At 44.5% G+C, this 16,707-nt stretch overlaps 1 protein-coding gene across 1 annotated transcript in view; it reads right to left on the minus strand.

The window, feature by feature from the left end:
* Positions 1-414: 414 nt before the first annotated feature.
* The window catches only part of LOC144799521 (uncharacterized), a 118,850-nt gene continuing 102,557 nt past the window's right edge, over positions 415-16,707 (minus strand). Inside the window, exon 6 of the mRNA XM_078670883.1 lies at positions 415-2,954. Within this exon, the coding sequence (XP_078527009.1) occupies positions 2,209-2,954 (746 nt within the window). The 3' untranslated portion in view covers positions 415-2,208. The remainder of the gene's footprint in view (positions 2,955-16,707) is intronic.

The raw sequence follows: 16,707 nt of genomic DNA on the forward strand, positions 1-16,707 counted from the left end.
AAAAAATAGATAAATAAATAAGGAATACTTACGTGTTTTCTGTAAAGGAAGGGTGTTAAGGATATTAACATAAAAATACACAAGGCAAATGCAATGATTAAAAAATTCCCGACTACGGGGGTGAGGTGGGAAATCTCCATAAATTGGAGATCGGTAAGGTGAGGGGAGGGGGGTGGGGGTGGTTTTTTGGGATTAGGCCACCAATAAACTACCAATAATCAAAATAGAGGTAATTCAAAGAGAGAGAGAGGTTACTTATCTGCTCGGAGCTGCATTTAAAAGAGGCAGATTGTTGTCCGCTCATGCCATTTACCTTGTTTCAATGTTCTTTTCTGGAACCTTTGGAGACTGCATTAACAGATATTGCATAATGCGGCCTCCGTTCTTGTAATGAAATCAAGATACAAGAAGCTGAAGATTTTGGAAACTGTGTTGTAAACTGGTTTAGTTGAAAAAAAGTGTGAATTGTGATGATTTGGTCATCAGAGGGGGGTTTGTTAGAGCAACCAATGGCGCTTAAATGATAGGAATGATTTACATTTGACACAACTGTGCTGACACTAATAGGACTGTGTTTTCCTTAAATTGGCCAAACTAGGCCCAGACTCCAAGTTAATTCAAAATGTGAACATGCTATCATTTTTTACTCTCTTCACATGTAGCAAAATGTGCACTAAAACATTATTGAATGCAATATGTTTTGTGATTTTGAATCGGATGTTGTTCTTTGTAAGCTGTAGAGGATGCTTTTCCTCTCAAATGTAACTGTTCAATGTTCTTCCTGCTTAAAACTCATTGAGCCCATTCTCTGCATAGGTCTTTCATTGTTTTCTGTGGAAAAAGATTTGTACTGGTACATTTGATGACATTAGGGCATAAGGGGCTTGGTGTTATTCATCTAAGGGATTGTATTAGGTATGGTTTAATTTTATTCTATATTGTGATTTGCTGAACCTATGTATCACTTGTTCACTTCATGCTGACTGTATGATTTTACAGTGTATTTTGTAGGGATGGGTCAAAAGTTTGACTTCTCCAGCAGAGCTTGCTGAGTTTTGCCCCTTCTGTATTCTGCATTCGACATGTGGTGGAGTTTTTTGCGCTCACAGGTCACCAACATTAAGTTGGTGCGCGGGAATTTGCATTCCCTAGCATGATATTTCGGGCGCTAAAAAGCCTCCGGTGAGATTTCTCAAGACGGGCGGTCGCGAAGGTCGGTGTTAAGAAAGCTGCCGCTCGAGTAGAAAATCGATTCGAGCAGTAAAAGAAACACTACCCTCTGGTGCACCGCGTGCTCCAATTTGTGCTGATTTCACAGCACGGAACAAGCTCCCAGCCCTAAAAATCAGCGTGACGTGCCAAATTGCAACCACTCACAAAATCTCATATAGTTTTATGTCATTTCATGGAATTTTGGGAAGTGAAACTCCGCAAGTTCCACCTAACCCTGGTATTTTGCTACAAAAGAGGTTCATTTTGGAGGTGAGCCAGTGTGGCTTTCCCTTATTCTTAGAAAGCAGACTCACACTGATTTGTTGTATTCTCTGGACTTCCAATAATTTACAAAATCTACTTGAGGGAGACCTCCGGTCTCATGCTACTTTTAATGGTAGCTGTTTCTGAACCTTATGCTAACTCCCTGAATATAGTTTCATATGAATTTTGCCTGATTTTGAGACAAACCATATGTTGCCTTCTGTAATGAAATTAAATCTTTCAATAAACCTTCAGGGTTTCTACTTTACTATCAGTCTTGAGAAGGCCTATCTAAGTGACAATGCTATTTGAGTTGTTGGTAATCTTAATCTAAGAGGCATATTTCCTCATACATTCTTCAGGACAACAGTGCCTGTATCCTGCGAAGGGGTTTTAGCTTTAGATTATCTGATAGGATAGAGTCATCATAATTAATAAGAAAAACAGATTATGAATATTGCAGTATAAAAGCCATATCACAAAGGTTCCAAGTTAAAGGTTTTGCAAACAAGGTTTCTGATGGTGCACAATATGCCCTCTCATATTGGCCCAAACCAATAAAGCCCAAAGACGCAAGTGTATGTACGTATGTCATATTGCAGCTCTATTTATATCCATTTGAGCACCCAGAGACCCATTTCCATGGCCATCAGCTGAACTGTAAAGTGGCCCTCCTCACATAATACAGGACTTCACTCTCAGAAATATTCCCTCTCCTTGGGCCTCACACCCTTACACCAGCTCCCAGTCCTCATCACTCAGGAGGTGGAGATTCACAGTCTTATAATTAACTGGGTCGGTGGCACGGAATTTAATGGTGGCCTCATAAACCTGAAAGATCACTGGGGGTACAGGCTTGATTCTTGCCTCCTCAGCTAGGAGACTGCAGTAGCCCTCTTGCAAAGACTCCAGCTTCACAAAGTACTTGGGTGGTTTGCCGGTGGCCAGGTAGCGCTGGTACTCCTTGTCCACTTCAGCTGCCATGGCCTCCTGCGATGGAAGGAGGCAAGACCCTGCCAGCACTGCCAGACAGTATCGCACCTGGTAATCAAAGAGCATAAATGGACAAACAGCGGTGCAGAGGCCGATGAAGAAGAGGTTGGGTAGCTTAGGGTGGATGAGGTGTTTGTAGAGTGGGGGAAGTGATGCACCACAAGCCTGCAGTCCTGTTTCCTGCATGAGGAATGGGAAGCGGTAATTGTACCCCGTGCAGAAGATGAACACATCAGCTTGCTGCAGGGAGCCATCTTGGAAGTGGACACAAGTTGGGGAAAAGCCCTGGACAGTAGGAGCTTGCTGAAGATTGGCAGGCAGAGGACACTTCAGCAGTGCATTGCGGTGACTCAGGATAACTTGCTTGGCCACAGTGCAGATCTCCAGGGCAATGTCAATACCAGAGCGGCCGGCGCCCAGGACAACAACAGTTTTGTTAGTGAACTGCTCTGGACAGCGGTAGGCATGGCTGTGAAGGATGATACCTGGGGGGAGAGTCACAAAGAATATCAGAATGATCAGACTGAGGGTCAACCAAAAGAAGGAAACCTCATTTTTGTTAATTTACACAGTTCAACAGAAGGTATGAGAACTGCAAATATGATATGTTCATGCTACATGCAGAAGATAACATAGAACAATTGCAAAGTGAATTATAAGCGACAGATATAGGAACACATAAGTGCTTCATATAATGCTGACAGATGATATTTACTTTAAACAATGTTCCTTTAGCACCACAAAGGGCTGATGTTTTTGTATAACTCACAGAAGGGCACAAGGGTCATGCAGGTTAACATTTGAATGTGAATAGTAGAATTTTGCATACTTGTAACTTTACAAAAGGGCAACTGGAAAGTAGGCTTTCACTAATATGTGTACAGTCCAAGTGTTGCAAAAGGGCAACTGTAAACAGACTTTCACTAATATGTGTAAAGTGCAAATTATCAGATTAATGGTAGACACAAATTGCCCAGTAATACTTGTGAATTATTATAACAATGTTCCCCACGGTTTATTAGAAGGGTTTGTGAAGGCAATGCGTGGACAGCTGCATAAGCTGCAGGAGACAGGGAGCAAATATTTGATTGTAGTCTGGGGGGGGATTTTAATACTGCCCTCTGTCAACACTCGGATACTGGGAACTGCGGAATTACATATGACAGGGAGACCTTTTTTTCCACATTTCCCACATACAATGTATGGTGAATGTTTAATTGAATTAGTATTTGAGTTTGATCTGGGTTTCGCCAACTCTTTAGGTAGTCCCCCTGTGCCTCTTGGCCCTAAGTTTAATGGGCGTGGAACTTTTTCCACAATAGATTTTATCTTGGTTTCCAATCGTTATGGTTCAATTGTTGATGATTTCTGCCAGCATCAGATTGCATTGAGTGACCATTTTGCTCAGAGTGCTTTTCAGATAAAATCTAGTTAAAGTTAACAGCCCAAGTTCTATTTTAGAAAGTATTTCTTTATCTAGTCAAAATGGTTATACCCTGAGCTGGGAGAAAGTGGTACCCACAGATTTTATGGCTGGTGTGGTAACAAATTGCCACAATGAGATTATGGCATGCTTGGATGAAAACACTGCATTAGAGGTAATTATTGATAGTTTTTCTGATATCGCAGATTACGTCAAGAAGGCGCTTACCATTAGTGTAAACTGTAGGAAAAGGCGTAATATGAAAAAGGGGTGGTTCGATCCAAATTGTACTCTGGCCTATAGAAATCTTAAGCATGCCCTGCATAAAGAAGTTAAAGATAGGGATAAAATTAGAGAGGCACAGAAAAAGAATATAAGCTTGCCCTAAAACGTAGAAGAGATAGCCTGAAAGTAGAGGCCTGGATAGCCCTCCGTGAAGCATCCATTGCCAAAGATTCTAGTGCATTTTTGGAAGGCAGTTAATGCACCCTTTTTTATAGATGAGGAGCTAGCCACTATTGAGGTGGCTATCCCAGAACACAGATGGATAGAGCACTTCTTGATATTGTATGATGAAACACCCATACAGCCACATGACACTATGGGCACTGAGACAGAGTGTGACATATTGTCAAGGAACTTCGAGGAGGACCATGGAACATTGTTAACCGCATGCGTGCGGGCGGAATTCCGCCCGTACGCTGGGATTTGCGGTATCGCATGTTACATGACGAGCTGGGCTCGTCATCAGCGTAGCAGGAGGCTACCTCATGACGAGCCCAGCTCGTCATGAGCGTCGAAGGGGTTAAGGGACCATGGGAAAGCACTAGTATTTGAGTTAAATGAGGAAAATCTGGCTAATGCAGCAAGTTCGGGAAGAAAAGCAGCAGGGTGTTGTGGTAAATAAATAAATAATACCCTATTTTTGAATGAATAAATGAATAACAGATAGCTCAATAAATAAGAGTCAAGATTCGAGGTAGTAGGAGTTTTGCAGGTTTAATACAGCATAAGGACAGGAACAGGACGACCTGCACAGGAATAGGAAGGCAGGGCCCAGCAGCTGCTGGGGCTGGATCTGGGATGAGCGCGCTAAGGAATAATCTTTTAATAACAGTACATGAGCATATATACATAACGCAAACACATAGCATTACATTGCAATAGGCGTAGCAGTGGGTGGAGCAAAGGGTGTGACGCGTAGTAGTCGCGAAAGATAAGGGTGAAAAGAGGTGTAACAGGGCGTATACATAGACATGTGATGCAAACGTAACAGAATATGTCATGAATGGGGCGGAAACCATGGAGGGGGCTACCTGAGGAGCCGGGACCTCTAACCTGATGGTGCGCGCAAACTAGCAATGACGTGTTACTAGGAGAAGCTGGGGGCTTCGAACTCTGTGCTAGGAGCAGAGACTGAAGTCTGGAGAGTCAGGGCGACATGTACCTAAACAGTATCTAGTATCTGATGTTTAGAGAACATGTTGATATAAACTAGAAGTCAGGAGGGGAAAGGCTAACAGACACTAAGACTGGACCATGCATTATTCTACATGTAGTGCGTGATGAAGAATATTAAATGACCATTAAATGCAGTATTTCTCTTACATGGAGACGTGAAGGCTAGACAATGACGGAAACTATTGATGCGATTCAGTAGCTTTTAGGAATGCAGAGAAGGAGGACTGAACTGATAACTGGAATCATAACATACTCTTGGCAGACTCAGAGGCAGAGCCAGGCTGAGCCGGGCACTGCGAGGCAGGAAGTAAGTGAAGGGTCGAGGATACAGGTGGGGGCTGTATCGCTCCTCAGCGAGGGCTTCAGGAGACAGGAGACAGGAGCTGAATCTGGTGTCCAGGCCCTTTTGAGGCCTAGAACGGGAACTTTACATACAATAACGTGCACACTGAGAAACGTGGCAACGTAGCTTTACATAGGCCTGATATTCGTAGTATTCACGAGAACTGGAAACTGGCATACTAGAGGTGGACACAACTATAATTGCGTCTTTAAATCAAACATAGGGAATACATATGCATATTTAATCATGCACATATAACATATGATGGATGACACGTAGGGACACAGAACATGACAAAATTTACTTTTCCACATTCCCTCCTTGTCACTACGTTTCCATCAGGAAACATCAATATTCATGATACCATCTATCATTTCATACAGTATCATTTGCTCGTCTCGAATTATCCTGGAACGGGATTTAGAACGGGGCTTGGGACTAGGAATACAAGAGGTAGCACAAATGCCGCAAATCGCAGGGCCACATTGTATACAGAGGCAGCAGCTGAATATGATCGCTACTGCAATACCTAGAAAGGACAATACTTTCCATCCCCAGGCGGAAATTATATTCCAGAACCAACCGGACCATGTCCAGGTGCCTGGATCTTGGTGTAACAGATGGGCAATTTTATGGAGTCTGGTTATAGCTGAATAAACAGACGGCGCGTTATTTGGAATGAAAATGCAGCAACTAGATCCGATGACTCTACAGGCCCCGCCCCTATCGGCCAATATGACGTCAAGGACGAGACGATTCTGGAGCACGGCAATTCTCATAAAGGATTGTTCTTCGGTTAAATTACTTAGAGCAGAAGTAGTCTCAATTACTACTGCTTCGAGTGTTCTGGTTAATCTACGTATCAGTTTACTATTCACAACTGTACCTAAATAAGGAAAGACACCTTTATTGATATCTATATATTGTTCTAGAGTAGTTTCAGTATAATCGACAATCGGGAGGTTTCTCTTGGGTCTTGTATGTACTAGGTGGGAATTCCTATGGTAGTCGGGTGGGGCTAGGAAAACTGGTGGCAGTAGGAAGGCAATGTAACAGGTTCCCTCCCAATCGAGGGGCAGACGAACATATGCAGTTTGACCACAAATAAAATAAGAATGACGTGAAGCTTTGAAAATAGATTTCCCACTGTCACTATACTTGACAATAGTAGTACAATCACTATGTCCTACATGTACGGAACCATTATTTCGGACACATAATTCGCCTTTGACTGGCAGTACTGAAATAGCAGGTAAGTCTGGAGTAGTATCAGACTGAACATTCAGGACCATGAAATTCGAAGAATAATTACCTAAATTATACACTTCATTTTCTAGATCTAACCCGGTTCTGTGGAGGAGACCTTGCTTGTCTGGAAAACATGTACTGTTAAGAAAAGATATATCTGTTAAGGATGACGTTAACGTGGACCATGCTCCACACGAACCATTATGTGAAAAAGGATAAGGAAAAAGTGGCAGAACTCCCTTCGGTGTCTGGAAAGGGGGGAGTCGACCACATACCCAACAATTAGTGGCATTGCTGGTCTGGTGTGAATAATGTAACATGCGGATGAAAGAATTATTTCGCATAGCGAGGCGGTAAGAGAGTTCATGAGGAGGCAGATCACTAAACGTATGCTCTATTGTAGCATTAGCAGACTTATTTACATGAAGAACTGGGAAATACAGGTAAAATGCGTAACTGGTGCAGGAAATCATAATGCTGAGAAATAATATGAAACATAGAAAAACGATACATCGAATTGAGTTTTGACTAACTCTCTCACTATGGGGGTCTATTTTATACATGTCAGAAACAGTCTAACCGTTTCACCTAGGGGAGGACTTAGACAATCAAACTGGCTGACTTATTTTACTCGACCGGAGTTTCAACTTATACTCCTGTTGTGGAGTTTTCTCTAACAGGGGAGGGTTTGTAGCAATGTCTTTTGCGGGACAGTCCTTGAGAACAATATTTTGGCAATCCTTCAAATCCTGGGAAATGTTCTTTGAGACGGGTTTCAGTCCATAAAACTTCTTTACGTGTGAAAGGTGCACCCAGCCTTTGCGACCCTCCAACTTCACGGCTGTACGGGTGGCGAGGAGGACCTGTCGGGGCTCCTTCCAGCGTGGCTCCAGCGGACTTGAGCGGTCAAAATTGCGGACAAGAACCATGGATCCTGGAACGATTTCATGCGGTGCCACCTCGGTATTGTCTGGAAATGCGGCGGCAACCTGTGAACGACAAGAGTTGAGGGCAGACATCAAGGAAGCTAGGTAATCTGTCAGCATATTACTTGAAACATCGGTAATACTTCGGGGTCTAGGAGTACCCCACATGTTAGGGGGGCGGCCGAATACGACCTCATACGGGGACAGACCTGATCTGGAATGTGCGACCATGCGCATATAGAACAAAGCGACTGGCAGAGCTACTAGCCAGTCTACACCTTTCTCTTGACAAACTTTTGCAATACGGATTTTCAAAGTCTGGTTATGTCTCTCTACGAGACCGGCTGCTTCAGGATGGCGTACACAATGAAACTTCCACTGGTACCCTAACAAAAGGGAAACATGCTTCATCAACTCAGATGAGAATGGCTGGCCGTTGTCAGAATATACGACTCTAGGGAGTCCATAGCGGGGGAAGAACTCACGAACCAGCTGCTTGGCAGTGGTCGCGGCGGTGTAATCTGGGACTGGATATGCTTCTGTCCACCTGGACAAAGCGCATACAACTACAAGGACATACTTGAAACCTCGACATCGTTCCATCTGAATATAATCCATCTGGAGGACTTCAAAAGGGTGGTCAGGGGGCTGGAATCCACCTTGTTCCACCGGGACACTTTTACCTGGATTAAACTGGCAACATATCATACAGGTACGGACTTTCTGCTTGGCTGCAGCTCGTAAATGCTTGTTGAACCAAATGTTCTGGATACTGTCTAACATAGCTTTTTCTCCTAAATGTGCTGGACTATGTGCAGTATTAATAATGACTTGAACCATAGAGTCGGGGAGAAACCATGTGGCTCTACCCTTCGTTAACCATCCTTGATCTGTCTGGACCCCTCCTTGTTCGGACCATTTCTTGATTTCTTCAGGAGTAGCATGTAACTGGATATCTATGACATCTTGTGTAGGGTCCTTAACTGTCATGCATGTAGTCGGATCTGGAGTGTGTGTCTGTGTCGGATTAACTGGAATGTCTGGAGTCTGTGCTGTAAGCTTGGCTGTGCGATCTGCTAGATCGTTACCTTGAGAAATAATGTCAGTAACTTTCGTATGTGCTTTGCACTTCATGATAGCGATAGATGTCGGTAAATGTATGGCATCTAACAGAGCTTGAATAAGGAGACCATGCTGAATCTTGGTTCCATGAGAAGTCATGAAACCTCTCTCTTGCCAGAGCACTCCGAAGTCGTGTACAACTCCAAATGCGTAGCGTGAATCTGTGTAAACATTAACTTTCAAGTTCTTGGCGTGTATGCAGGCTTGTGTCAGAGCAACTAGCTCTGCTGCTTGAGCGGACAGGGTGTCAATACGGTGTGTCTCAATAACTTCGGTGTCGGTAGTCACTGCATACGCGGCGACTAGTTCTCCTGTACTTGTTCTCATGCATGAACCATCCACATAAAGTGTCAGGTCGGGGTCTAGTAACGGAATATCTGTCAGATCTTGTCTTGGCTTTGTCGTAATGTTAACTACTTCCACGCAGTCATGTGTGGCAGAATTCGAAGTAACTGATGGTAACAGTGTAGCAGGATTGAGAACGTTGCAGCGTCTGATTTCTATGTGTGGCTGAAACAGTGTCAATTCATAACCTGTTAAACGTGCAATTGTCAAGTGCTGAGTTTGTGTTCGGTTTAAAAGAACTTCCACGGAATGTGGAACTTGTACTGTCAGGGAGTGTCCTAATACTATGGAATCACTTTGTCTGATAGCTAGGGCTGTGGCTGCAACTGACTTGAGGCACGCAGGCAGAGCCTGGGCTACAGGATCTAATGTGCTCGAAAAATAAGCACATGGCTTGTATTGTCCTGCTTGATCTTGTGTGAGAACAGATAATGCTGTACCTTCGCGTTCAGTGACGAAAAGTGTAAAAGGCTTACTGTAGTTCGGTGTCGCTAGAACTGGAGCTTGGCATAGGGCTTTCTTTAACTCATTGAAACTAAGTGTATGTTCAGATGTCCAAGGGAGTACAGTCGATACGGCTGCCTCCTGTGTCGTTAACTGTATCAGTGGCTTGGCTAGAAATGCATACTGAGGAATCCATTGTCGGCAGTAAGAAGTGAGGCCGATAAAAGCACGTACCTCCTTCTGGGTCTTGGGCTGAGGAAGACTCGCTATTAACTGGATACGGTCTGGTGTCAACTGCCTACCCCTCTTGGACAGTAAGTGTCCTAAGTAGACCACTTGCTGGACACAGAATTGAAGCTTAGAAGGGGACACCTTGTGCCCCATCTCGGCTAGGAAATACAAGACTGTAAGGGATGCTCGCTCGCAAGCACGTTCAGAACGGGCTGTGATCAGGAGATCATCGACATACTGGAGCAGGGCAGTGTCAGTTGGCATGTGAATGTTGTCTAGTTGTCTCTTAAGTGCTTGACTATAAATACTAGGACTTTCTGTGAAACCTTGAGGAGCTCGTGTGAACATATAGCTCCTTCCATTTAAACAAAATCCGAAAAGGAACTGGCTATCTGGATGAATAGGGACACTGAAAAACGCGTTCTTGAGGTCGATTACAGTAAAGAACGTGGCTTCGGAATCAATGGCTGTCAATAGGGAAGAGATATCTGGAACGACTGGGTACTGAGGAATAATACATTTATTAAGTTCTCGTAGGTCAATCACTAATCGATATACTGGGGGTGCATTTGGATCAGTACGTTTCATGACTGGAATGATCGGAGAATTGCATACATTGGAGTCAGTTTCTACAACCACTCCTTGAGCCATGAGCTCGTCAATAATTTTGGATAAGGCTGCTACAGCCTCAGGTGGCAATCTGTACTGTCTGATTCGTGGTAACACCACACCTGGCTTGAGAGTCACACGATGGGGTGTGATTTGCATATAACCAACATCAGTTGGACCTTGCGCCCATAGATGCTGCGGAACATTGGACAATCTGGGATCAAAATCTCGTAATACATAGTGACCCTTAAAGTCACGTAGGAACAGACGTATTCCCTCTGGAGAACAGCATATAACTGCACCTAACTCTTTCAGTGTTTTAATGCCTAATAGGTTTTCTGGACATGACTTAGTAAGTAACAAATCAGTAGTACGGGACAATGGACCTACTTCTAGAGTAACTGGCTTTGATATTTCATTTACAATGGGTTTTCCTGAAAATCCAAGGGAAACATTTCTTGAGCCTGAGAGCGGAGCCCCTGGAACTTCGGCGTGACTGATGGTGGTCCTACTTGCCCCTGTATCAATCAAAAACTTTCTGTCTTTCCCTAATACTTGACTGTGAACATAGGGACCTTCTTGATCTACAGGTATCTCGATGAGAGGCAAGCCTACCTCCCTCTCTAGGCTGTTTCATGAATATGGCTGGTACTCTGGATACTCAGACTGTGCATACTGGTACATCTGCTGTGTAACGTGCTGTGTTGCAGCAATAGGCTGCGGTACAGTAACTGTCTGTTGTGCATTCTGTGGCTGAGGAGTCTGTGAAACTTGTTCGTGTCTAGGCGGACGTGGTCTTTCTTTAGTCTTACCAGTGGCTATGTTGTGTTTCAGAACTGCACACTCGTTTATAAAATGACCTGGCTGTTTACAATAATTGCAGTTCCCTTTAACGGGAGCTGCAGGATGACTGGCTTGATTCGGACCCCTCTTCTGACTGTCTTGAGGAACAGATTGTGCAACTAGTACTTTCATTTTCGTGTCTTTCATACGTTTTCTCTCGTGTTCTTGTTCTTCCCTGATCCTATTCTGGTGGTATTGGAGCATCTGCAACATCTGGGACGGGGTATTAGCTTGCCAGGTACTTTCGACTTTCAAAACTCGATTCTTAATTTGTGGACTTGAATTCTCGACTAATTTAGTAACAAAAAGGTGAGGGTATGACTCACTACTTGTCTTGAGGCCACTGTTGATGCTAAAACATTTCTCAAATCTGGAATAAAAATCACTAATGTCTTCGTCTTGTTTCTGTTTACAGGCTGAGATTGCATCCCAGTCTTCTTTTCTAGTTGTCAATAACCTAGGCAAAACTTGTATTAATAATTCCGGTAATTCTTTACATTTCGCTCCAAGACCGGTACCTGGTACTCGTGCCTTGTCTTCGGCTTCTAGAACTGCCCAATCGATCTTTTTCTCTCCCACCTCCCATTCTTTTTCCTTGAGCTTTTCATACACCCCTGCGGGCAACAGAACTTTCAACATTTTAATTATATCTGGGTACGTGTATTCTCCCATACGGAGCATGTCTTTTAATTCTCTATGGAACCCTGCTGGATCTTTATCATGACAGGGAATTAATTTCTTCATCTCTAGGAGTTCCATCTTTGTAATCGGAGTGTAAACAAACACTCGTTCTAGTTCGCCACCCGTTCCTCTAACTGGGTGGACTTCTCGTAACGGATTCTGTCTCTCCATGTAAAATGGTTTACTTTCTGGGGGTGAGACATGAACAAAATGCGGATTCAAAAACGTTCTATATTTGTGACGCTGTTCTAGAATGACACTAATTAAATCGGTACCTAAACCTTTCCATCTATACTGGAGTAACTCGTTCAGGATATCGTGTAACGGGCCTGGATCAGAGTGTTGACCCTCATACAATGTAATGAGGTGCTGAATCATATACATACCCGCCAGTCGTTGCTCGGCTGGGGGCAGTTTCAGAAACATTTGTGCCACTATTTCGTCTGGAAAAGTGGTAGAATCAGTAGTCCATCGGACTGCCGATCGGGCTAGTTCTTGTTCATGCATAGTACTTAACTCACTATAACCGATTCGTGATTTCAGAATGTGATCGGTAGCTTGAAACACTTGTTCTAGAGAACCTTGTTCTGGTGCTGGATGATGAAAAATAGACTTGTGTTCTAGGCGTAAATGGCGATCTGGAAATCTAGATTTTCCTACATACGCTATTCTGTCGGGATTCTCGTCGTCTAACTCTTCAGGATCAGAGTTACTTTCTTTCTCGCTTACTTGTGCTGCTTTACGCTGTTCGTGTAACTTTATTATTTCTTTACGGATTTTCTTGTACATACTTTCCATAGCACTGATGGTTCTGTGCTTACCCTCGGCTATATTATCACTCCACTTTGTCAGGGTTCTCATTTCGGCTTGATCTTTGGTCGGATAATCTTGTTCTCGTATTAGACAATTAATCAGAAACTTTAATAGCATGAGCTGGACTTCAGCTTTTCTTTGAGACATGACTTCGCCAATGCTTTCTGGATCATCCCCTGTACGGATGAAACGATATATTCTGTCTAGATCTTCTTTCATATTCGGTAGGGTGACTAGATACTCGGCCACCCTTCTTACACGTAATGAATATAAAACCATATTATCCTCTCCTGGGACTGGATCATAGCCACATTCATTAAGGGCTTTTCTTATTTCTGCTACAGACTGATGTCTGGGCGTACGCTGTGACGCTTGCATATGTAATTCGGCTGTCGTTAAACGCTTGTGTGGCGGCGGGGTTTGAGGAGTACCTCCCCCTGCGGCCCCTAAACTAGAGTCGTCGACTGATCCTCTTCGTACTAGTGTGGCAGGAAATTGAAATGCGGGCTGAACTGGTATGGCGGGCTGGACCTGGGGGACCGTAGCAGGTACTGCAAGGGGTACCCCGGTGTCTGGAGAAGCAGGGAGTGCCTGATTTACAGGGACTGGTGGAGCGGGGACAGGATTTGCATATTCTTGGACTGTGTCGTCCAAATAGGACGAAATAAAAATATCAGCTGCGGTCTGTTTGTGACGTAGCTTGGTCGGAACTAATGGTGGCGGGAAATTACTGGATGCCTCTGGGGTCGCTTTTGGCAAGCCCTCGGCAAGGAGAGGATACATACCCCTAATAAGAGCATGCCTCTGTCTGTCTGACTGTTCGGCTTTAACTTGTTCACCTATCTCGATTAGTTCTTTTTCTTGTGCTCGTTCTAAGGATTCTCTACTTAATTCTGACTTTCTGATTTCTTTTTCGGTTCTTTTATGAGCTTCTTTGCGCCATAACTCGATGGCATCTTTCTGTGACTGTCTGGCTTTCTTTTTCCATAATACCTCTTCTACTCGCATGATGCACTCGGCATCCCATGTACCCGATACGGGCCATCTATACTTTTCTTCTAACTGTTTGGTATACTCTACCCATAAATCTAGATATAGTATGGCACTTATGCCATGTTTCTGATACATAAAATGACCTGGACTGTCCCTAGGCGGAACTGGAACTGCTGCTTCCAGCAGACCCTTTCTAGTTTTTAACTGACGTAACTTAGAAAACAAGGGCATGACTGGACTGTAATCTAGACACAATACAATACACAATGAACACGATACTTATTCCCCATTCATACCACGACATTAAAATACATGAAGAACATTTAAAAATAACAGTTCGAACAGAATACTACCTGGAATACGGAACACAGAATACATGAATTTTCTCGAGAACAGAACTGACTGGAACAGAAACTAGATGCACTGCTGAAACAGTACGAAACTTACCGGTCTCATAAAGAGACACGTCAGGACCCGCATCCACCGAAGTGGACACTTCGTTTGTGGGTCTGTGTACCACCAACCCACGGACCAGAGTCAATCAGATTGACCCTGTCTAGATACTACCCCAGTAACGGTACTCACCGGGCAGCAAGAACGGAAGGCCTCAGACTGGACTGGACTGCTTCGACGTCGGACGGACGAACTTCGGACTTCTGTTACGGGTGGGCCTCCGGATACCTCGGACCTTGGACTCTCGGCTTGGGCTCTGGTCGGGACTCGCCGCGTTCCTCCACTGTCTCGTCTGGATGCTGGACCGCCTCCTCCGTCTCCTCCGTGGGCCTGAGGGATACTTGAAGCAGAAATATCTGCCGGTGCGCAGAAGAGTTCCGTCACGACTGCAGAGGGTCAGGGGGTCGGCGTGGCTTCACCGACGCGTGGGGAAAGGGCAAGTCCCTGTTCGGGCGCCATTATGTGGTAAATAAATAAATAATACCCTATTTTTGAATGAATAAATGAATAACAGATAGCTCAATAAATAAGAGTCAAGATTCGAGGTAGTAGGAGTTTTGCAGGTTTAATACAGCATAAGGACAGGAACAGGACGACCTGCACAGGAATAGGAAGGCAGGGCCCAGCAGCTGCTGGGGCTGGATCTGGGATGAGCGCGCTAAGGAATAATCTTTTAATAACAGTACATGAGCATATATACATAACGCAAACACATAGCATTACATTGCAATAGGCGTAGCAGTGGGTGGAGCAAAGGGTGTGACGCGTAGTAGTCGCGAAAGATAAGGGTGAAAAGAGGTGTAACAGGGCGTATACATAGACATGTGATGCAAACGTAACAGAATATGTCATGAATGGGGCGGAAACCATGGAGGGGGCTACCTGAGGAGCCGGGACCTCTAACCTGATGGTGCGCGCAAACTAGCAATGACGTGTTACTAGGAGAAGCTGGGGGCTTCGAACTCTGTGCTAGGAGCAGAGACTGAAGTCTGGAGAGTCAGGGCGACATGTACCTAAACAGTATCTAGTATCTGATGTTTAGAGAACATGTTGATATAAACTAGAAGTCAGGAGGGGAAAGGCTAACAGACACTAAGACTGGACCATGCATTATTCTACATGTAGCGCGTGATGAAGAATATTAAATGACCATTAAATGCAGTATTTCTCTTACATGGAGACGTGAAGGCTAGACAATGACGGAAACTATTGATGCGATTCAGTAGCTTTTAGGAATGCAGAGAAGGAGGACTGAACTGATAACTGGAATCATAACATACTCTTGGCAGACTCAGAGGCAGAGCCAGGCTGAGCCGGGCACTGCGAGGCAGGAAGTAAGTGAAGGGTCGAGGATACAGGTGGGGGCTGTATCGCTCCTCAGCGAGGGCTTCAGGAGACAGGAGACAGGAGCTGAATCTGGTGTCCAGGCCCTTTTGAGGCCTAGAAACGGGAACTTTACATACAATAATGTGCACACTGAGAAACGTGGCAACGTAGCTTTACATAGGCCTGATATTCGTAGTATTCACGAGAACTGGAAACTGGCATACTAGAGGTGGACACAACTATAATTGCGTCTTTAAATCAAACATAGGGAATACATATGCATATTTAATCATGCACATACAACATATGATGGATGACACGTAGGGACACAGAACATGACAAAATTTACTTTTCCACAGTGTCCCTGTCGATATCTTTAAAGCTAATATTGCACAATGGGGCCCATTGTTGACGCAAGTATTTAACGCATATAGTTCTGCTGGCTTTATTTCAACATGGTATGAGTCTATCCTTGTTCCAATATTTAACAAGCATTGAAAATGCAATAGGTCTCGCAATAGAAGAGTTTGACGTTTTTCGTTTTGCAAATGGATGAGTGGCGTTGCGTGGATGAGTGGCGTTGCGTGGATGAGTGGCGTTGCGTGGATGAGTGGCGTTGCGTGGATGAGTGGCGTTGCGTGGATGAGTGGGGTTGCGTGGATGAGTGGGGTTGCGTGGATGAGTGGGGTTGCGTGGATGAGTGGGGTTGCGTGGATGCGTTGCGTGTGTGAGTGGCGTTGCGTGTGTGAGTGGCGTTGCGTGTGTGAGTGGCGTTGCGTGTGTGAGTGGCGTTGCGTGTGTGAGTGGCGTTGCGTGTGTGAGTGGTGTTGCGTGGGGGGATGGATGGATGGATGGAGTGGGGGATGGATGGAGTGGGGGATGGATGGATGGAGTGGGGGGATGGATGGATGGAGTGGGATGGATGGATGGAGTGGGATGGATGGATGGAGTGGGGGGATGGATGGATGGAGTGGGGG

This window comes from Lissotriton helveticus, chromosome 12, assembly GCF_964261635.1.
Source record: "Lissotriton helveticus chromosome 12, aLisHel1.1, whole genome shotgun sequence".
Taxonomy (NCBI): domain Eukaryota; kingdom Metazoa; phylum Chordata; class Amphibia; order Caudata; family Salamandridae; genus Lissotriton; species Lissotriton helveticus.